At 36.9% G+C, this 22,922-nt stretch overlaps 2 protein-coding genes across 2 annotated transcripts; one reads left to right on the top strand and one right to left on the bottom strand.

The window, feature by feature from the left end:
- Window positions 1-3,915: 3,915 nt before the first annotated feature.
- Window positions 3,916-7,280, bottom strand: LOC103927783 (cyclase-like protein 2). The gene is made up of 7 exons (XM_009336729.3): window positions 6,781-7,280; window positions 5,760-5,804; window positions 5,428-5,500; window positions 4,922-5,019; window positions 4,655-4,725; window positions 4,287-4,438; window positions 3,916-4,166 (listed from the first exon to the last, which is right to left on the bottom strand). Exons 1-6 carry the CDS (start codon window positions 7,169-7,171, stop codon window positions 4,313-4,315), a joined length of 804 nt encoding a protein of 267 aa, XP_009335004.2. The 5' UTR covers window positions 7,172-7,280; the 3' UTR covers window positions 3,916-4,166; window positions 4,287-4,312.
- A 13,961-nt stretch (window positions 7,281-21,241) lies between these two features.
- On the top strand, window positions 21,242-22,788 carry LOC103927782 (probably inactive leucine-rich repeat receptor-like protein kinase At3g28040). The gene has a single exon (XM_009336728.3). The coding sequence runs from the start codon at window positions 21,294-21,296 to the stop codon at window positions 22,530-22,532; it is 1,239 nt and encodes a 412-aa protein (XP_009335003.2). The 5' UTR covers window positions 21,242-21,293; the 3' UTR covers window positions 22,533-22,788.
- Window positions 22,789-22,922: the final 134 nt, after the last annotated feature.

Consider the following 22,922-nt stretch of genomic DNA (forward strand, 5'->3'; position numbering starts at 1 on the left):
TTACACGTGGATAACCCGTTTTGACCCGTTAAGAAAAATATTATTTTGATGATTTTAAAGTTAAACTACTTAAAAAATTATTATACAATACAATAGCTATAGTGTATATGTTGTATATTAAATATTTAATGTTGTAACCTATTTTATCTGACAAGGGAAGGGGGCTGGCCGCAGAGAGAGAGATGTGTTTGTAGGGTTGTGTATAAGAATATGTAGAGGATGTGTATACACAATCACACTTAAACTAGAAAGTTTATTACACTTCCCCTTGAGTGTGTAAATACTCAAGTAGATTCGGCATCATTAGAGTTTGAAGAAGTCGACTCGTCGACACTGATTATGGGAACACGTTATTCTCAATAAGGTAGGAACTTGCATAAGGAAGTAAGTCTCACTAAAACACCCTATGGCTATGGTAAAAACCCAAGTAAGGACAAAGCCCATAGTCTAAGGAAAAATGCATGAGAAATGCAAAGTCAAATGAAACGTATACATGATGTCATCAGGGATATGATCAACCCAAGGTGGGTGCCTCATTAAAACCTAGTTAGGTAGCAAAAACCTAGTGGGAAAAATGCTCCCAATCGTAGGGAAATAGAATACATTAAGAACAAGCATGTACACTTCAGGATATTCCCCCTGAGTTTGACACAATTCCAAAGAGAACTAGCAATGTTACAACTCAAAAAGTTTACGCATACCAAGTCCTTGAACAAGCTTCTAAAACATTGCATTCAGTAATGATTTGGTGAAGAGGTCGACCAAATTTTCTTGTGAACGGATTTGCATGACTTCAATCTTCTAATGCTCTTGTTGTTGATCTGAGAAGAAGAATTTCGGCGCAATGTGCTTGGTGTTGTCTCCTTTGATGTAACTTTTCTTGAGCGATGCATGTTGCGTTGTCTTCATAGATAGTCATCGGGACATCAACGACGGGGTAAAGATCACAGAAGCTCCGAATATGGCCCACAATTGCTCTCAACCAAAAGCATTCCCGAGTTGCTTCATGCAAGGTGAGAATTTCATCATGGTTAGACGAAGTGGCAACTAAGGTTTGTTTAGTTGACCTCCAAGAAATTGTGGTGCCTCCAACGGTAAAGACATAATGTGTTTGATAACACGCCTTGTGCAAATTAAAAAGCACCTATCGCACTTAGATAAGGAACTTCAGGCTCCAAAATCTCTTCATCATCCTCATTCGGACGGAAGGGATCTCGTTTGGTATCTAGTGATTGAATGACCATTGGAGTACTCGAAGGCTTTGATTTATCTTCATCAAAGTGGCGCAACACCTTCTGGGTGTAGTTCGTTTGATGTACTAAGATTCCATCCGAACGGTGCTCTATCTCGAGACCAAGACATTATCGAGTTTTTCCTATATCTGTCATCTCAAATTTCGACTTCAGGTGCGCGGTAGTTCTCGTGAGCTTTTTAGAAGTTCCGATGAGGTTCATGTCATCGACATATACTGCAACTATCACAAAATCAGAATGTAACTTCTTAATGAACACACAAGGGCATAGTTTGTTGTTCACATATCCCTGACTAGTCAAATACTCACTCAGACGGTTATACCACATTCTTCCGAATTGCTTCAAACAATAGAGTGAATGCCTCAGCCAAATTGAGAGCATGTTCCTAGATTTGGAAATATTTGATCTAGTCAATGTAAGTCTTTTAGGAACTTTCGTATAAATTTATGTATCAAGATCCCCGTAGAGATACGGAGTTACTACGTCCATCAGCTGCATACTCATTTTTTTGGAAACTACTAAACTGATAAGGTAGCGAAAAGTAATCACATCCATAATGGGTGAATAAGTTTCGTCATAGTCAATCCCGGGGCGTTATGAGAAGCCTTGAGTAATAAGACGAGCGTTGTGTTGCATAATTTCATTCTTCTCATTACTCTTCCGAACGAAACCCATTTGTAACCAATAGGCTTTGCATATGGAAGAGTAGGAACTACATGTCCAAACACCTTATGTTTCATAAGGGGATCAAGTTCGACTTGGATTGCTTGTTTCCAGTTTGACCAATCGGTTCTACGTCGACATTCATCAACGGAACGGGGTTCAATGTCATCGCTCAACATGATTTCAGTAGCTACTACATATGCTAATGCATCGTCGACGATCATCTCATTTCTATACCACACACCATCTAAGCTAGCATAATAGATCGAAATCTCACGATTCTCGGGAGGTGGATTCATTTCTTCAAGGACGCTTCTGTAATCTAGAATTTTCTCATGAGTTGGATAGAATGAGTAAGCAGCAGTCAGATTTATGGTAGGCTCTTCAGGGGCCTGTGCCATGGGTTTTCTCTTCCAAGGGTGTGAATCCTTTAAACCAAGAGGTTTGCCATAATTATGTGTAGGGGCAAATGATTGGCTAGCAACTAATTTACGTGGATCACCAAAGTTGTCTGGATTACGTGATCTTGTCACTCACGCTAGATCGATGAAAGCATCTAGCATGCTCTGAGCTATGCTTTGGAGATCTAATATACGATGCACTTCAATTTCAGACTGAGCAGTATCTAAATGAGACAAAGTGGGAGTAGTCCACAATAATATGTGTCGTTCTTCAGGAACATTGACGTTCTTATCTCCCCTAACGACGAGAGGACTGTCTCATAGAAGTGACAATCCGCGAAACGAGCGGTAAACAGATCTCCTGTCAAAGGTTCTAAGTAACGAATAATTGAAGGAGACTCATATCCGACATAGATTCTCATCTTTTACTAAGGCCTCATTTTTATATGTAAGGGCAGTGAAATCAAAACATAGACCACATAACCAAAAACGTGCAGATGAATGCCGCTGCCAGGCCGTTCTAGGTGGAACATGTACAGGATGTTCAACTTCAACCCCAATTGACATGCAATAGTCATCAAAAGTTTTAGATGTGAATTCTCTAACATTATCCAATCAAATATATTTAATCGGATAATCAGGGTGGTGAGCCCTGAGCTTGATAACCTGAGCTAACAATTTGGAGAATGCAGCGTTCCTTGTGGACAACAAGCACACGTGTGACCAACGTGTGAAAACGTCAACCAAAACTATAAAATATCTAAATGGTCAGCATGGAGGGTGAATCGGTCCACAAATGTCCCCCTGAATCCTTTGTAGAAAATAGGAAGATTCGAACGAATCTTGTCATAAGAAGGCTTAATAATAAGCTTTCCCATAGAACAAGTTTGACATGCGATTCCTTGAATCGAACCTAAACTTCGGGTTAACGGATGCTCATGTGTAGAAGAATATGTAGAGGATGTGTTATTCTCCCTACGTAGTACCTTTATTTATAATAATAAGGGAGAGAATAAATCATTTATCCCCAAGGAATACAAGTCCATATAGGAAAAAATAACAAGAATCAAATCTAATGTAGGATTTACACAATCACACTTAAACTAGAAAGTTTATAACAATATTATTGTATTATTATTCTTTATAAAGAAAAATTAAGTTTTATTTATTTTTATTATGAGAGTTTCTTATTATCATTACCAGAATAAATTTTAATTGATTTGTCGTCCAAAATTCAAATCAACTAGTATAATATTAGTAGAGTCAACACCTAACAAAGTTTTTTACACTCTCTCATACAATCATACTCACAAAGGTTTTATTATCTTAAAAGTAAAGATTAAACCATAAAACACATTAGAAGATAAAAAATATCATAGTAATTTAAAAATACCAAACACATTAAAAAAGTATAATAATTAATGTACAAATGTGAAAAATGTGAAAGAATAATAGACGCTCATGATTGCATCCTCCACGCTTAGATGATGGTTACATTGTCGTTTAGATTTTTAAAACTCTTCAAACCCTCTTGAATAATGTTTTTTATTTGATTGAAAAATTAATAAATTCTTTTTAAATAATGCAATGTAATTTAATTAATTCTTTCAAGGAAATATTAATATAAACAAAACTTTTTATCAACAACCCGTAAAAACTTCATGTTATAAAGAGAGATTAAACCACCAAATTATACAGTGAGAATACGGCAATGACATTACATTTGAGTTTCACAAAAACTATCAACATAAACATTCCAGAGGACATTCATATTCAGAACCCTGCTGTCCTGAAACTTGGGTCTCAGCGTCTTATTCCATGCTGTTTCTCCTTGGGGGATCATCATTTCCTGCAGCAAATAGGAGTAGGTAAAAACCCAAACGTAGGCTGAAACACTCAAACTAATAAAAGGATTAACCGTGAGCTGATGTACGCTCGCATCAAAACCAAACATCGATGCACAACTTACAAAGATAAAAGCGTAACCGAGATGCATCACTTGATAAGAATGCATCTTATCGGTGACCCTTCTGCACCCGGCAACCTCAAAGGTAAGCAGTGGACAGAATATATTCCTGGTTCGACGTCATCCAGTTTTAAGGCTTCAACAAGAATGATTTCCTGGAACATGAAAGCAGTGTTAGTGTCTGAGTCTTGAAACAGAATTTCTGGTTAAATCAGAGAACCATGTGAGACAACTCGGTTGCCTCGTTTTTTTGGTGCTGCATTTACCACTGTTCAACAATCTACCAAGTACCAAATGGAACGCATCCAACTAAAATGATCATGAACTAAAGAAAAAACCCTTTCATGTCTTATCAAATAACGATTTCTTACCCTGCCTTCTAGAAAAACAAGGTGGGATGGAATCAAATCATCATATGCAGCAACGGATAAGTAATCAATTCCTATAACAAAAGACCAACAAGTCAGCTTCAATAGAAAGAACAGAAATGATCACATGAACAGTAGTATAATCAGTAATATCTCACTGAGAAGAACTCAGTATAAGATTATATTACCGTAATTATGTATGCAGACTGTTAAAAAACTATGTGTCATAAAATAAGAACGGATGTGTGAATAGAGGAATATATATCTCACCGACAAGTTTAATGTCAGTGTTCTCCACCAACCACTGTGCTCCATCCCTCATAAATCCCACATAGCTGCTGTCAAACTCCTTTTGGAACATAAGCCGTCTAAAAGTGAAGTAAGCTCTAGTTAGTATAATGTTTCTTTGAATTGAATTTTTTGTTAATATTCTGCAATATTTTAAGATTTCTGAATCAAATTGAATTAGTACAAACATCAGTAGTCCAACCATTGACAAATAAAAGGTGGTTGGAAGGAATGATTAAACAGAGGAAAGGTCACCTCAGGCATAAATTTCCCTTGTTTTTTTTTTCCAAAGAAAGGTCTAGTAAAACAAATAAGGCATTTTATTTGCGGGAATTGTCATGAGTACTAGGAGCTAAGGAACAATGTATCAAATTATAAACTATCTAAAAATTTCAACAGCGAAAAGAAAAGAAGCTTTACAACAATACAACGTAACTGGTACATGCCCAGGTGCACGTGTGTGTGTGGGCGCATATTGCCAATAGTACCTGTCTGTGTTTAATGTTCTGAACAGCACACGATGTACCCCCTTGGGAATATGTAAGGACTTCATAACCTCAGCTGTAATAAGCATGTAGGACAGTCAAAAACCTTAAAAAAAAAAAAAAAAAAGAAGCAAATAGACTACATGGCATGTTATGTTCAATTGTTTCTATGTAGTGTTTGTTTAGCAACCAAAAGGTTACTTATCTGGCCTTTCAGTTGCTACTTGGCACTAGACATGATTTACATTTTGTATGCATATTGAAACAAAGGATAAGGTCATAAAGCTCTGCTTTCATCCTCATAGAAAATAGGAGTTTGAAAGGAAAATACATACCGGTTATGTTCTTCTCCCTCGGAACGTCAACTAGCAATGCAGGACCTTTTGACACAAAGACGTATAATAATCACAAAAATATCAGTGATACAACCAACACAAGCAATGAGCTTTTTCCCCTATTGCTATGTTACATTGTGAAAACAGGGTCAAATGCTAATCAACATGAAAGGCACAAATTGCAAAACATCAAACAGAATACAGAACAGAAAACCCAAATTCTGAAAAAAAAAAATGAAAAGAAAGCTTGATAATACCTCAAGATGCCCAAAACAGGAAATCCGGAAAAGGTGAAAGCCACTTTTCCTATTAGAATGTGAGGATGTAACCCAATACCAATTGACATTGAGTAGAGAGGCCCAAGATCATTTAAACTATTATATAAGATTCTAAAAGACACTAGGCGTTAGTGGGACCGTATGATAAAGTCTAGCACCTAAGCAACTAAGTGGACTAGGCAAATTTAAGTAAATTTGTTATATATTGTATAAATATATGCGTATTTATACTTTAATAAATACCTAATTGTACAGGATACATAAAGTGCAAAATAAAATGAATATATAGATTATAAAACATTAGAACATATTGAAAACATAAGAAACAAGCACATAATGTGTATTACATTTTATTGAAAAAGATTAAAATGCAATATAAAAGTTATTGATTTTCTGTCTAAGTAAGAATCACAATCTAGACACATTTTCTTAATTTTCAAATACCTAATGATTAATTAAAACAATGACCAACCGTCTAGCGCTAGACGAAAATTTTTAGAACAGTACTATTACGCAAGCATTTAATTCCTCGGAATTCACACTCTTAACATTTCATCTTCAACTTTGAAGCACCTAACCGCTAATATCCCACTTGCCCCAAACAACTCCAAATCCCCATAGAAATATATTACCTCGGGTAATTTCGTCGAACAGTTGGTATGCACTCACCCAACCGCATTAAACACTCAAAACCCTAAATGATTAAAATCAAAGAAACAGTGAAGAATCAATAACTGAATTACCATTAAGCACATCCAAGTCAAGGGTATCGACATCGAAGCCGGCATCGAAGTAGTGATCGAAGACGTGGCCCGGGGCATCGACGTGGGTACCAGTGTGAGTGGGCAGCTTCATCTCAGAGTTGTTGGCGATGGAGCCGTTCTTCATGCTGTTGGGGAGCCAAAGGAACTGGCCGACACCGTCGTTGGTTTCAAAGGCAGGCATGGTGGTGCTGTACCGGTGGCTGATGTCGAAGATTCGTCCATTGCCGTAAACTTCACGGCGAGGAGGGATCAGGGTGTCGGTTTCGGCGGCGTATTCGACGGAGGTGGTGCCCGGAATAGAAGGATAGGCTGTGGTGGCGACGGAGTAGGAGAGGGAGGAGAGTAGGAGGAGGAGAAGTATTGGCTTCATGGTGGTGCGTGTGGCAGTGGGAGGAGGTTGGATGACAAGTGGGCCGGTGATCTTTACGACTAGAAGACACAGCTTCGTCAATGATATAAACGGACGCGTTTTTTTTAGCTAAAATGTTGATTTGCCAAATTCATTATTTGATCTTTGAAATTTGAAATCAATAGAAGTAATCATTGAAATTGAATGAGGATTTTCTCTGAATTCTCTTTGTGAGGATCTTATCCTCAAATCGTATTATTTCATCGTATATCGTGCCATTAGTTTTCGTCAAGTACTATTCATATTTAATTTTAAATAAAAATATTTAAAATAATTTATGATCGCACGATATACGAAGAATAGACACGATTTGAGGATCTCTAGGATCCTCACAAAGATGATCCAAAGAGAATTCTCATTCCTTGATATTGTCCATTATCAATTATTTTGATCATTTGATGAAAAATTGTGTTAAATAAGGATCAAAATGATAAAATTACCCTCAATATAATAAATAATAGGCCAAAATAATTTGACAAAAATTGAGGGTATTTTTGTCATTTTATCCTTATTTATGGAAATTTTTCACAAAATGACCAAGATGTTGATTGTGGACAAACTTAGGGACCAATTCTATCTATTTCAAATCTCAGGGACCAAAGTGAGGAATTATGCAAATCTCAGAGATCATTTTGCCTAAAAACCTTAAAAAGAACTAGAAAGCCCTCGAATCTAAAATGTTGCACTACTAATTTAGTAAGGAATATGATTCTCTGTTTTATTTCAGTTGTATTACTTGAAAAAAGAAGAATTCTCCCTTTCTTAAAGCCATTTTAATGAGGGGCTCTATATATGAAGTTGTGAGATGTTTTAGGTTTAAATTTCGTAAGAAAAAAATGACAGATGTAACTCATTTTAAAACTCCGAAGAATCTTTAAGACTCCAAAACACAATCACTCCAACTGAGGAGATATATGCCTTTAGGGCTTTATGTGGGAATATATATATATTTATTTGTGTAGTTAATTGACTGCACGGTAAATTTAATTTTTGCCTTAACTTTTCTTAAATTGATTTTCAGATGTGTCATTTCAAATTTGTTTTATGAACTTTTCAACTTAAAAAATTTCAAATTCTAACAAAGTTAGATTTCATCACTTATGAACCGTTGAATTAGGTTTTTTTTTATCTCAATCTCATATGTTGGTTTGTTTCTTTGAAATCAGACAAGATAAGATTTCATTTATAACAATCATTGCATAGTATTATCTTATCTCAATCTCATCCTTGATTTATTTCTCTGATTGGTACATTCTTTAAAATCAAACAAGATAAAATTTTAGATTGGATTATCTTATCTCAATCTCATCTGTTATTTTATTTATGTGATTAGGCCATTGAGGGTGAGTCCCTCCCAAATCTCTCTAGGATACTCCTATAGATAAATGAAAGCTTGGAGAAAGTGAATTGGAGAAAGCTTAGAGGAAGAGAATTTCAACTTGACGTGTGTTTCGTCTAGCCTTTCTATATACTAGCCTTCATCACACGCATGCAGAAGGCATTTTTTGTGAAATCCCGTTCTTGGATTTCATTATTGTAATTTACATATTTCGTACTCACAGTATTTTATAATATTTTCGTGAATTTAAATTAATTTTAGATTTTAATTAATTAAGTACAAACTTTGAACTTTTGAAAAATAATTTTTTAAAATTCGTAGACCTTCGAGTGTCACTCATAATGTTTTTGAATTGAGCTTGATACCACGAGCACATAGGCGAAGGCCATTTGTGAATCGGGACGAGAAAAGAGAAGTTACAAATGTTAGAAGTTCCTTAAATAAAATAGGGATTTAATATTTTAAGGGGTTCCTATTAATTTGGGAAGGGACCAATAAGAAAAGAAAAAAAAAATTAGAAACTGCCAAATGGCAGTAAGGAGGGGGAGGATGAGAGTTGCGAGAGAGAAAATGAGGAGGAGGAAGGACCAATGAAAAGAGGAGAGAAGTAGAGAAAGGAGAGGGGAGGAAATAGAGGGGATCCAACCAAAAACCCAGCTGAATCGGGTCACCCGTGACCCACAGCCTAACAGGCGGGAATGATAGCAACTTAATTCTAGCAATTGGCATGATCCGACCATTGGATCGTTCCAAAATTTTAGAATATTGTTCTAGAAGATAAATGAGACCCTTGGGAAGTTACAGATCAGAAAGCCATAGGCGGATGGTCCAGATTGACTTGTATAGGGTTATGGGCCCACTTTTGACAGAGACTTGACTTTTGGTTAATAGGCTACGAAATGATCTTAAATATTAAAATTTGTATTACTAGAGACTATGTAGGGATTAGTGGGCCTGTATTGGTTAGTGAGTTATCTCATATTATATATACATCGGTTTACGTGTATAGGACGTCATATTGTGATATATATGTGTTTATTTATCTTCTTAATAATGTGAATGATAAGTATGATGAATGTTATAACAATGTGATCCTAGAATCATATTAGAAGTATTCTGTAGAACTTATATGCTTGTGTGACATATTAGTTAGTGGCCATGAGAAGTTGATGGTGTAGGTGACTACATTGTAACTCATAGGGGTTAAAGGTATGGGTAGGTTGTGTGTTGGATTTACTGCACCATGTAGCAGTGGTACATGGATGGTCATGCTTGGTATATCTGCATTGGGGGACCATACATATTTCAGGGGTGATCATGCTTGCTATATTTACGTTGGGTGATCACCGCCTGTACGATTAGACTATTCTTATGGTTCTGCTTGGTATATCTGCATTGGGGGACCGTATGTATTCTAGAAGTGATCATGCTTGGTATATCCACGTTGGGTGATCACTAACTAGAGCTATAGGATACAGTGCTGCTTGGTATATCCCCGTTGGGTGATCACTAACTAAAGTTATAGGATACAGTGCTGCTTAGTATATCCCCGTTGGGGGACTGTTAAGGGTGATCATGCTTGGTATATCCGCGATGGGTGATCACTGCTTATGTTATTATATTATGCATATGATTCTTCTTGGTATATCCGCGTTAGGGGACTATACGCATTCTAGGGGTGATCATGCTTGGTATATCCACGTTAGGTGATCACTACCTAGAGTTAGGATGCGGTCTTGCTTAGTATATCTGCGTTGGGTGACCATAAGTATTCAGGGGTGATCATGCTTGGTATATCCACAATGGGTGATCATTGCCTACACGCCGAGTTTATGCCTATAGTTCTGCTTTGTATGTTCGTGATGGGGAACCATACAATGTACTTGGTACATTTGAAATAGGCGACCATTGTTTAATTGGATTCTGTTGAGTGATCTAGAATCCCTACTCTTGCTCACTTCCATAAAGTTAGTCTGGCTCCTAGATTTGAGTGAATGTGAATTGTTCACAGTAGACATTGTGCTTCGTTAACTGTTCTGTGAGATGTTGCATACCATAAAGTGCAATATTATGTGAAACATAGTTCTTTATATGATGGATGAATTGGAAAGCATATGTGTGGGAATGGCATACATGCGTGCATGACAAGATGATAATTGTTGTTTGGCTTATGGTTGATGTGTAATGTGGTACTCTATGTTTTCTGCTAGAAGTATTTTACAAAAAGATTAGAGTTCGACAATTGACGAACTACGAATGGCTTAATCTCCGTTTAGGGTATGTAGGCAGTCTAACGAGGACGTTAGGTGCAACCATAAAGTATACGAAAATTACTACGCAACTTGAATCTTAAATTATGCTTTGTACATATCCCGAAGGCAAGGTCTGTTGGATTTACAAATACTTGGTGACGTCACGTGTTGATCCTGGACGTATGTCGGGATCGGGACGTAACATTTTTTGAATCACGGCATACTATGCGCGACATACACATTTTAAATGTATTATTATGCGCGTGCAAAAGACCTTTTTCATAACCGGTGAGCGCATGCAGAAGGTATTTTTTGAATCATAGAGTGCTACGTGCGACTTACACATTTTAAATGTATTATGATGCACGTGCAAAAGACCTTTCTTATAACCGGTGAGCACATGCAGAAGGCATTTTTTGAATCACAGTGTGCTACACGCGACTTAGACGTTTTAAATATATTATTATACGCATGCGAAATACCTCTTTTATAACCGGCACTGTATGCCTCTTAAGATATTTTGAACGCGTTTAAAAATAGAGAAAATAATAGTTAATAAACAACTGATTGAATTACATTATTGTTAGCCTATTGTGAGGTAGTAATTTAAAAAAGTAAAAAAAAAAAAAAAAAACACTGTACAAAAAGAATTAATTATTAAAAAGTACTGTTTATATGATGAAAATACCCCTGCATTATTTGGTGCATTATTTTGGATTGCTTTTATACCTTTTTATTTGGGAGGCATTTTTGTCCTAAAATTTTTGGTGAAGCTAGTGACCCCAAAAGGGCCTCCTAGTTTTATATATTAAGATATATGCAGATTACATCCGTTGATTTGCATACCCAAATAAGACAAGTAAATAAATGCAATAAATTTACAACAACAAATATCAACTAATACAATGAGAGGGATTTTTAGGTTTGAAGTTGATTGAGCAATAGTTGTTAAGAGAGTAGTTATACTCTTGTCAACTCCTCCTATGCCAGTTGGGGGTGATAGACCCCTTCAAAGCTTAAATGGTGTGCAGTTCTTTCTTCGAGGACCACATTTTATTACTATCTTATCCACTATGTCCTAGTCGGAGTCTCAATCTTTGAAGTTTCCATCATCATAAGCTTAAACTCTTATTTGTTGTCACAACTCTCTTTGTAAGCAATGAAAGAGCTAGCCAAAAGCTTTGCTTCTTCGCTAAGATCACGCACAATACCTTTTTCTTTTTGTGTTTTAGCTTTTCTGTTTCCAATAGGCCTTGACGTAGAGTTGAAGTTTGCGCAATATTTTGAGTTTCTGGAATTGACTCCATAAGATTCTCATTGTTGACAGAAAAAATTATTCACCATTGGAGATAACTCATTAATGGAGAGTGTTTCACTCCTGAAGTTGTAAACACTCCCAACATTTCATGAAATGGAAAGATTTGCCTTCTTTTTGATAATATGAGAACTATGCATCTTCTGTCTATGGATGTGTGGATTAATGTTTTAATTTAGTAAAAGAAATAATATACTAAAATGCAAAATAAATTACCTAAACAAGTAAAATCAATAAAAACTCACATTGTTCTCTTTGCAACTACCATTCTTGGACATATGGTTTATTTGAATGATGTGTTCGGCGAACTGGCTACACTCACTATGGATGACCCCCACCTATTTTTGAACCCCTTCGGGTTTCTTGGACTAGTGTTACTTTCTCAGAACTGTAACCACTGGTCCACTGATGCTGAATACGTGTAATTTGTGCCCTTTTGTGAATTTTCCATCATTGGTGGAAAAAGGATAGAAGAAAATTGAGAAAAAAATTATTGCAAATAACAAATTTGGCAAATGAAACGAAAATTGAGAAGTTTGTGAATGATATAAAGTTTTTAAGAAAAATAAAAGGGTATTTATAGCAAAAATATGAACTGAAAAAGAAGAACAAGAAAAAAAAAATCTAGCCGTTGAAGAAAAATAGATGTTGAAAACAAAAACGACAACAAAAAATAACCGTTGAAACATGTATTTGAAATTAGAAATGGGTCCACCCATTTCTGAACTAAAAAAAACAACTATGCCTTTAAATTGGTGCGGGTCCCACTGTTTTTTAGGCTGGATGTAGCCTAATTTTTTGCTCTCGATGAAGGAAAATGCTAGCCCTTGTGGTGGAAGTAGCCAATTTTCAGGCCCATTGAGGATGAAATTTCTTACCAGGGCTTCAAATATAGTAACCTTAAGGAGGATAAAGCCCCATTAGAGATCCTCTTACTACTATAAATAAAGGCATAAGGGGTGAGATAATGCATACATCAACATTCACCTATTCTCTTCTCTCTCTTGCTGTCACATCTACTCTCTCCCTCTACAATTCTTCAATTAAATAGGCCTAGAACCTGTTATCAACGTATTCTTGTTGACACTAAGGAATATAAGGTTCTAAGGAGGTTCTTCTATAACTAACATTCAAAGGCTTTATTTCGTTTCCAGCAAATCAAGTTCTTCTACAACATAGAATTGATATTTTATGAACCCCTGATAGCATGAAATCGTTCATTATGATGCATAACCCCCAATCTATTATTACATAGTTCTACTATTACATATTGTATATTGTTCAATATATATGTTGGAATTAAATTTGGGCATATCCTTAGATGAAGGCGAAATCTAGTCAGAGTTTCCCATGATTCCGGTGAGGGGTGTGGTTGATTCTGAATTGGTCTGACTACATATCTCTGAGAAGAAGAATCAAACCATATGTGTAATTCTAAAAAAAAGGGTGTGATGTGCAATACATCCTGAACCACCTTGATGAATAGCCTATGGCAGGGCGTTAAGGTGATGAGTTCTCCATAGACGTATCTATGTTCAGATGGCGGTGTATATGGAACATGAGTCTTTGTTAGGCATAGAGAGTACGTGTATATTGGAGAAGATGAAGAATCTTAAGAAGGTCCTTCAGGTGTAATTATTCCTCTTGAATCAGAGAGAAATCCCCCTAATAAATTGCGAGACTATCTAAGAGACAATATAGGATAAGATATCTCATTTTCCTAGTATTATGATTACATTGCCTAAATCCCCAAGATATCCTAATTTGACTTGAATTAGGGTTTCCTTACTTAGGAGACAAGTAATATCTTCAATGGGCTTAAACCTAGCATGTCGAACTAAAGCTGTCAGACTACGCTTCATGGGCCATGGGCATTCCGATTCTTTTTTCCACCCAAGGTACCACATGTCAGGGTCTTAGAGAATCATGGTCCCACAATAGGCAATTAATATTTTGATTATGCAAATTATGTTATATTATGATAAACTACTATGTGAATTAAGTGAATCAAAGACAAACAAGAAAATACAAGCACGAACTAGGGTTTTGAAAACCCTAAAACCAAGAAAAGAAGAAGAATAGAATTCTATGACTGAATCGCGCCTAGCCTAAAGCCAAGTGCGCTATTGCACCTGAGCCGTGCCAAGAGCTGAGCATGTAGCTCTGGCTTTGCCCAATAATGACATTGTTTAGTGTCTGGGTGATGTAGACCAAGTTGAGCTTGCCAACGCACGCGAGTCTAAAGCCCAATTCGCTGGGCTTTTTTCTGCCAAAGTTTGTAGCTTGGTGCACATTGGGTTTGCTCCCGTCCTCAGGCTTGCTCCAGCTTCTTGAGGGCTTCCTGATAATGTAGCATGCATTAGTCCATGATAGGCCACCTCTTTTCAGCCTATCTCAAGCCCAAGCCAACAACTTAATGTTATTAGCCCTTTTTCTCTACTGGGATGCCACTGTTCTCGGCCCAAAAGCCAGTTTTGGCTTATGTTTTGCTTCTAGCCAGACCCAACCATGTATGGATGGCCATAGCTAAGCCGAAAATTGGGCTTTATTTTCTTAATTGCTTAGCCCGAAGCCATCGAAAATCAGTATGAATTAATTTTCAATATTTTCTTGCTTCCATAGCTAACCCTGTATGGTCCAATTCTATTGAATTAATTTAGTGACCCTACATTAATTTGACAAAAAAAACAAATTAATGGCCAACAACCCACTTTTGTAAATTGACGATTCAATATTTTTTTTTTTTGGAACTGTTGACATCCTTTCGTAGTCCCGAAACTACTCACACTTAAGTTCCTGAAGCAACCCTAAATTCACTACACTTGAATTGTATATTGTATTCTGTGCTCTTGCTGATACCCCTTTTATGAACTTGAAGTTCATCTAAAATCGAATTTGTAGTTTCCAAATTAGTGTCTTTGAAACCCTAAGGCCATCTCCAACCGATCCGACCAGAGGGTCATAAGGTCAAAAATAGCCCGAAATGACATGAAAACCATCTCCAACCGATCCGACCAGAGGGTCATAAGGTCAAAAATAGTCCGAAATGACATGAAAACCATCTCCAACCGAGGGCTAGGCCAAAGGGCTCGTGGGCCCCATCGGGCCAAAAAAGGAGAAAAGGGCCAACCGGCTGGCCCATCCCAGCCAACCAGCCAGCCTGAGGCCTGGCCAAATGTTTGAAACCAACGGCTAATTGCTGATGTCAGCTAGCCGTTATATTTGAATTTTTTTTTTACAAGTCTTTTTTTTTTTTTTTATACAGTTTTTTTTTTCAAAAGTTTAAATTTTTTTTTTTTAATTCTATTTTTTTCCTATAACTTCCTAAACCATAAAACAACATTAAATAACATTAAGTAACATGAAACAACAATAAACAATATTAAAAACATTAAGTAACATTAAACAACATAAAAAGTTACTTACACATTGACACGTGACACTCAAAATCTGAGACGTAAAATTATTGAGGTAATTTAAGTTAAGTAACCATATTAATTCAATTAAAATAATAAATTATGTTTGGCCCTATGACCTTTTGGCCTCCTCGTTTAGAGATGGCTTTTTGTCATAGAGCTATAGAAAGGGAATGTTCTACTTTTGTTTATATCCTAGCCATATACAATTAAACTGTTTAACTACTCTTACTCAACTTCGTTGTATTCTTCAATCGTTACCTTGCACAGCATGTCATCCATTAGGTTCTTTAGCGAGCTATTGGCTATTTATAGTTGATAGTGAATTGAAACTTGCTTTTCAATTCTTCCTAATCATCAGGGCTTCCACAAACCATGAGTAATATCTAGCAGTATGCCATGACTCTCAAACTAAGTAGAAGAGGTTGGAGAATCTATTCAATTTGAGATTACAATGCAATATGGTCTTTCTCTAAAACAATACTCATGATCACATTATTTGGTGATAGTTTATTAGCTTGACCAAGGTAATAAGAAAGTTAAGGCTAGACGACAAAAAAGACTCAAATTTTTATACATGTTTACTATCCAATGTGATTCTATTGTCTATATGATTACCTTAACTGTGATTTGGAAAGTACTTCCTAAACCTGATTCAGACTGAGGCCAGAGATTCTTAATCATATCATACAGTATTCTCCCTAAACAGTTTAAAGGTTAAAGATCTCTTGTTGTACATTCACGTGACCCCATGATGAAGTAGCCTAACCTTAACTATGTCGTGGACACCCTCTAATAAATTGCCTTTGACATAGTCAAAGATTAAGGACCTAACCACAAGACAACTATGATGCCTCATGGAAAATGACAACTTTGCATTATTCTAACTAGTGAGTTTTCATTTGACAAGAGTATGAGAACTCCTGGTTGATCCATTCAGCAGGCTCTCTCTAATGAGCACCTACATACTTGTCTTGGTGTCATTAACACCAATGAACGAGACCAGTCACTCTCTAGGGAAAACACATAGTATACATTGATCTATCCAATTCGTCAACGCCCATTTGGTAATTCTATGATCAAGAACATTTAGGATATGTAAATGAAAGAGAAATGTCTCATGAATCTAACTTTTTAGATCACATTTTTTTAATCACATATTTCTTGGACTTATAGTTTAAGCGTATGACATTTAATGAGATGACTTTAGACAATAATCTTTGCCTTTGTATAAAGTAGATTAGTTTAATATGTGAAATTTCGTAAAGCATCATCTCATGATTGGCTTTAGGACACATTTTCAACAGTGCATTCATGTGCCTAATGGTTAAGTAGCTTAACTCCAACTATGTTGTGGACACCATATAATGGAATGCCTTTAACATAGTCAATGATTAAGGACCTGACCACAAGACAACTATGATGCCTCATGTCAAAAGACTACTTTGTATTATCTCAACTAGTGAGTTCTCATATGACATGAGTATCGGTGGACTCACTCTCTATTGAACACCTACAATTTTGACTTGCTGTCATTCACACCAATAACTCGAAAGTAAACCATAATCTTTGCCCTTACAATAACCTAAATTAGTTTAACATGTGAAATGTTCATAAAATATCATCTTATGATTGACTTTAGGGCATATTTCAAACATAGATTTCCTTTGTTCTTGGTTATTCTCATACGTAAGAATCAACAAGAATTAAGAAATTATTGTGTTCTAGAGTTTGCTTCATGGTTTTTATGTTATCCATTGAATCAACTACTCTCCACATTTCCAATTGGTTCTATAGTAGAACGTCAACTTCCTTCATAGTATCAAAGCAAGTTGCCCCATGTATGAAACCCCATAGCCACACGTGCTCCACGTCACCCCATTTGTGTTGTTCACGTGTTAGGCTTGAAAATTCATCACACACGAAGGGGCTTGTTAAAAATGAATCTCACATTGACGGGAGAAAAAACCTTGCATGAGCATATAAGTAAGTTACGCTACTCCTTATATTATCAATTGGTTTTATGGTGAAACATTCCTTTAGTTTCAACATTGAAAAAGTTGTGTTTTTATAAACTGGAATCGCTCCACAATCAACATAACTTGTTTCAGCATTGAGGAAGTTCGTTATTGCTGATTGATCAAAACAGTCTCAATGTAGGAATCCCATTTGTCGTGTTTCGTCGAAGAGATCACCTTGCTAGTATCTCGGCAAGTAAGGTGTCCTTTAAAATTTGTTATTCCCAATTCACGTTCTGAAGAACGGCCATACTTCCTTCATTTTTAAAACCAGAATAACCTTCAAGTATCTTTGTCCAATAAGCTAGTGTTTGAGTAGGCGAACTTACTTCTTTAATTTGCCCATATCATATCCGATAATGAATCCGATGCTCATGATCTAGTAGACATTCACAATGATTTTGCATGGCTTCAGGTCGTAGAATTTAAGGCCACAATGTTCCTTCTTCAGTCCTAGTCGCTTATCATAAGTTCACTGCAGAGCACACCCTCACCGCATGTATTGGCACGCCCGTACCAGTTCAAAGCTCTCGAAGAACATAATTAGGTCTTAAATTTATAGCCACATAAGATTTAACTTTGTGTATGACACTTCATTTTGGTAAGAACCGAACTTATAACCTCTCATTTACAAATAAAGAGAAATATCACCAATTGCAAAGCTACAGAGAAGCAAGGAGGGGCAGCCGCCCCTCTCCTAATCGGAAATCAAGCCTAAGAATGGTGATTCTGACCCTCTGGTTCCTTTGGAAGTGATGGCTTCTCTCTAGTTTTCTGGGTTGCTCCTGCTGCACTGCGCAGCAATGATCCCTTCTTTTTTTTTTTTTTTTGAAAAACCCTTGAGTAAGACACTATGTAACTTAGTGATTAAAAAAATTAAAATGTTCCTTAATTAAAACGACGCTGGTCCTTAAAAAAAAAAAAAAAAAAAAAAAAAATCCCCGTTACGGCTGCCTCACACCATGTTCAGTCCCCTTCCCTTTTGGAAACCAGAGTGCTCCCAGCCTTCAAGCCAGCCGCCATCAGCTAGCCGTGTCTGCTCTGATCGACTTGTTTGGCCAGACATCCCACAAACATGTTTGTTCCGTCTCTTTACTCAAACATGTAATTCTTTAACTTTTTCGGTGGTTTGAAGATTTCTGTTTTTCTAATCTGCGTGTAAAGAAAAACTAAATTCTGGGTTGTTTTAGGCGTGTTGGACTTCTGTTTCTCAAAACTCTAATTTTATTTAATTGATAATTGAATATGAATAGGAAAGGTTGTATTTTGTTTACTGAATGAATAATAACATAAGGACTTTTTTTGGATGGGGACAAATGTTAATGTTGAAGAAGAGATTGAAAAACATAAAACACCAATATGAAGTCCTTACATAGGAATTGGATTAGCTGAATTTGGAATTCCGCAGCGATTAGTATAATGGTTGTTTTGTACATGTGTTTTTGTTTTTGTTTTTTTTTTTTTTTTTTCTCTTGCAAGACTGTTGCTTGTATTTTATTAGTTTTGACAATGTAGGTATTGTGGATCTGAAAGTGCTATTGGAACTCTTCTCGATGTACCGTGAGTGGCAGGAGGATAATGTTCAGAAGATGAGCAAAAGACAGGTTTGGTTTCACAAGATTACTACTGTCTTTGTTCAGTAATTTGAGATGGTTTGAAGAAATAACTCAAGTTTTTAGGGTTTACAAGTGCAATGATTGTCCCTTTTTTTTTATTGTCGGAGAGTTACTTCGTATAATCTTGAAGTTCAGAGACAATTTTTTACTTTAAAATCTGAGGAGAAAATAGAACTTGAGACTAAGGATTTAGGGAAATCTTCTTCAATTTCCTTGTGCATCTTGTAGTGTGTCATCATCCACTTGGTTTTTTGGGTCTCTTGTTGGTAAAACGAAACCACTAAATTAGTGGAACATAGTTAAATCTAATTCTATGAATTCAGTTAAACAACTTCAAGAAAATAACCAGTTTAAGGATGTCTCATTGAAATTCAATTATCTATTTAAGTGATCACTCTTTACGCTTTTACATTTCGCCATTTTTCCCGCCAATTCATGACTTCGTCACTGAATATCACTAAACCGTAATACTAAGTGGCAATCGTCAAGCATTTTTAGTAAGTATATTTTGTTGTCATTTCTTTTGCATGGACATCATTCGTCATGCACATTTGTGAGTTTTTGTGTTTTTATCCCCCACGAAGAACCATGCAACTTCCAAATTACTGAATTAAGAACCCCTCCCCTTTTCACGCTGCAATTAGAAAACAAGCATGCCAGCAGGCAGCAAGCAGATTTCTCAATGCTCAGAATCTCAAACAAAAACAGATTTTTACCTTGCGGCTTTTGAGCCGAACAAAGTTCTAATAAGGAAATTAAAAATTGCAACATGTCAACAACTACTGGACGTGTGTGAACTGTGATGCAGGTCAGAAAATTCACCTCCATAAATCATAAACAAATCACTAAATATCTTAACTCAAATCTTTATAACATTTTCTGTCTTACTTCGCATTGGCATTTGGTATTACTTGTTTGTTTTTTGTCAGAAACTAGTTTATTTATGTTTAAACATGTAAATTTGTTTGCTAGTAGTCTAACATTTTAATCTAATATTTTAATTACATAATATATGAATCATGTCATTCGTTGATATTATAACAAGTGAATTAGGTCGTTTAATGATTTTATTTTGTTGGATACAATGATTTATATTTATTTCGAGAGAGTCGAATAATAAATTGGTATGAAACTCGTTATTTTTAATATGCGAACTTATAACTTCTTACTTACCGTGAATATGAGTATTATTAAACCATTATTAAATGACAATACATAGGGGTGGAAAAAATTCCCAAAAATCCCGAACCGAACCGAAAAAATCCCAATCCCAAACCAAAAATTTCCCAAACTGAAATTCCCGAAATTTTCGGGATGCTATCCCGAATCGATCCCAAAATTTCGGTATGGGATTCGGAATTGGCTTCTCAATATCTCGGGAATCCCATACCGAACCGAAAATATATAATGTTAATTATTATATATATATTTATACATACATATATATATATATTATTCTTTTATAATTGATGCTAGTAGTTTCTAATTCATGCTCGGCAACCTGGAATGCCCTACACCTTGCATATTTTTCATGTTCTGTTTGATATTCATGTGGATTTTATTATTGCTGCTGCCATGGCTGATGATTTCAGAAGACTTGATTCTTTTGTCTCTCAACAGATTGCAAAAATGGTTTAATTAATTTGAATTTTGACTATGATAAAAACAGTCAGACATGCCAGTGTTCAATTAAATGGTAGTGTGAATGAAATGAAATTCCTAGTTCATGAATGTGTTCTTGAATTATATATTTGAAGAACAATTCATAATTTCATATTTCAATTTGGGATTCCCGATTTGTCCCAAAATCCCAAAAATATTTCAGGATTCCCGAAATTTGGGATTCCCGAAAATTTGGTTTGGGATTGGTCTTCAAATTCCCGTCCCAAAAAATTTTGGTTTGGAATTCGGGATACTAGTTTCGGTATGGTATCCATACCGAACCACCCCTAACAGTACATATGTTAATTATTAACATGTAAATTAGCAACTCAGATGATTGACAAACTAAAAGTCTTCCAATGTCTTAGTGCTCTCCAACTGGATAGCTAAACTCACTCACCACTAACTAGCCAGTACCCCACTACGCATTCACATTACATCGTTCGTAATTCTCCATCCATAAAAATGCTCAAAAGTCACTCATTCACTCCTTCAAACACAAACCACCAAGTAGCTATGCCTCTGCCTAACCTCAACCTCCACCACCGCCTCCTCCTCCTCCTTCACATTTCCCTTCTAATCTCCACCAATCACATTTCTCCAATCCAAGCCCTCACTTCCCCCTCAGACATCTCCGCCCTCAAGGCATTCAAATCCGCCGTCAAACCCTCCTCCATTCCGCCGTGGTCTTGCCTCGCCTCCTGGGACTTCACCACCGACCCTTGCGCCATCCCCCGCCGAACCCACTTCACGTGCGGCGTCACCTGCTCACCCGACTCGACCCGGGTCACCCAAATCACCCTTGACCCCGCCGCCTACTCCGGGACGCTCACCCCGCTAATTTCTCAGCTCACCAACCTCACCACTCTCGACCTCGCCGACAACTACTTCTCCGGCGCCATCCCAACCTCCATTTCCTCTCTCTCCAACCTCCAAACCTTAACTCTCCAATCCAACTCGTTCTCCGGCTCGCTCCCTCCCGCCATTTCCAACCTTAAATCCCTCGAATCCTTAGACATTTCCCACAATTTACTATCTGGGTTTCTCCCAAACACATTGAACTCGCTACCCAATTTACGACGGCTCGATCTGAGCTTCAACAAGCTCGCCGGCACAATCCCCAAACTGCCCCCGAACCTCCTTGAACTCGCTCTGAAGCACAATTTGTTATCCGGGTCGATTCCGGAATCGGCCTTCGCCGGCTTGACTCAGTTGGAAGTGATAGAACTCAGCGAGAACTCGTTTTCCGGGGCTCTACAGTCGTGGTTCTTTCTCCTCCCGTCGCTCCAGCAAGTAGATTTGGCCAATAACAGCCTGACAGGTGTCGAGATCCCGCCCAATGGCGGTGGCGATCTCGTGGCCCTTGATTTGGGTTCTAACAGAATCGAAGGTTACGTGCCGGTAAATTTCGGGAGCTATCCTATGCTGTCGTCGCTGTCACTTCGGTACAACCGGCTACGTGGCAGGATCCCAGTGGAGTACGGGCGGAAAAAGTCGTTAAAGAGGTTGTACTTGGACGGGAACTTTTTGATTGGGCAGCCGCCGGCGGGACTGGTGACCGGAGGTAATGGAGTGTCCGGAAGCTTGGGGGATAATTGTCTGCAGGCGTGCCCAGCGTCTTCGAATCTGTGCATACCTCCGCAGAAACCTAACGCCATTTGCAAGCAAGCGTATGGTGGTGGGAGAGGAAAACCGAGGTCTTGATTCTTGAAGACCTGAAATTGAAGCGTCAAAATATGGTTTGTCGGCCAAAGTATTAACTATTCTTTAACTATTTTTAACGTTGAATAAGCTAAATTGGATATTGCTTTTTTCTATTGCAATTTGTACAATATACATAATAATTAAAAGATCGAGATTAGGAGAAATTCTTGTGTCCATTACTCGTTTTTATCAATGTATTGTAATGGTGTCTGGTTAATTGTGTGAGAATATGTAAATGTACGAATCACTTGATCTTTGTATTGATGCAAAATATCTCTTTAAATACGGTGTTCTCTCATAATGTATTACCATAATCTAAAGCATTTTTCTAGGGTTACATACTTTGCATCTCAAATAGTACGTTCTCATAATAATGTGGTCCATTATGTT

This window comes from the organism of the source record quoted next, unplaced genomic scaffold (genome assembly GCF_019419815.1).
Source record: "Pyrus x bretschneideri cultivar Hongxiangsu unplaced genomic scaffold, Pyrus_bretschneideri_v1 Contig55, whole genome shotgun sequence".
NCBI classification, from domain to species: domain Eukaryota; kingdom Viridiplantae; phylum Streptophyta; class Magnoliopsida; order Rosales; family Rosaceae; genus Pyrus; species Pyrus x bretschneideri.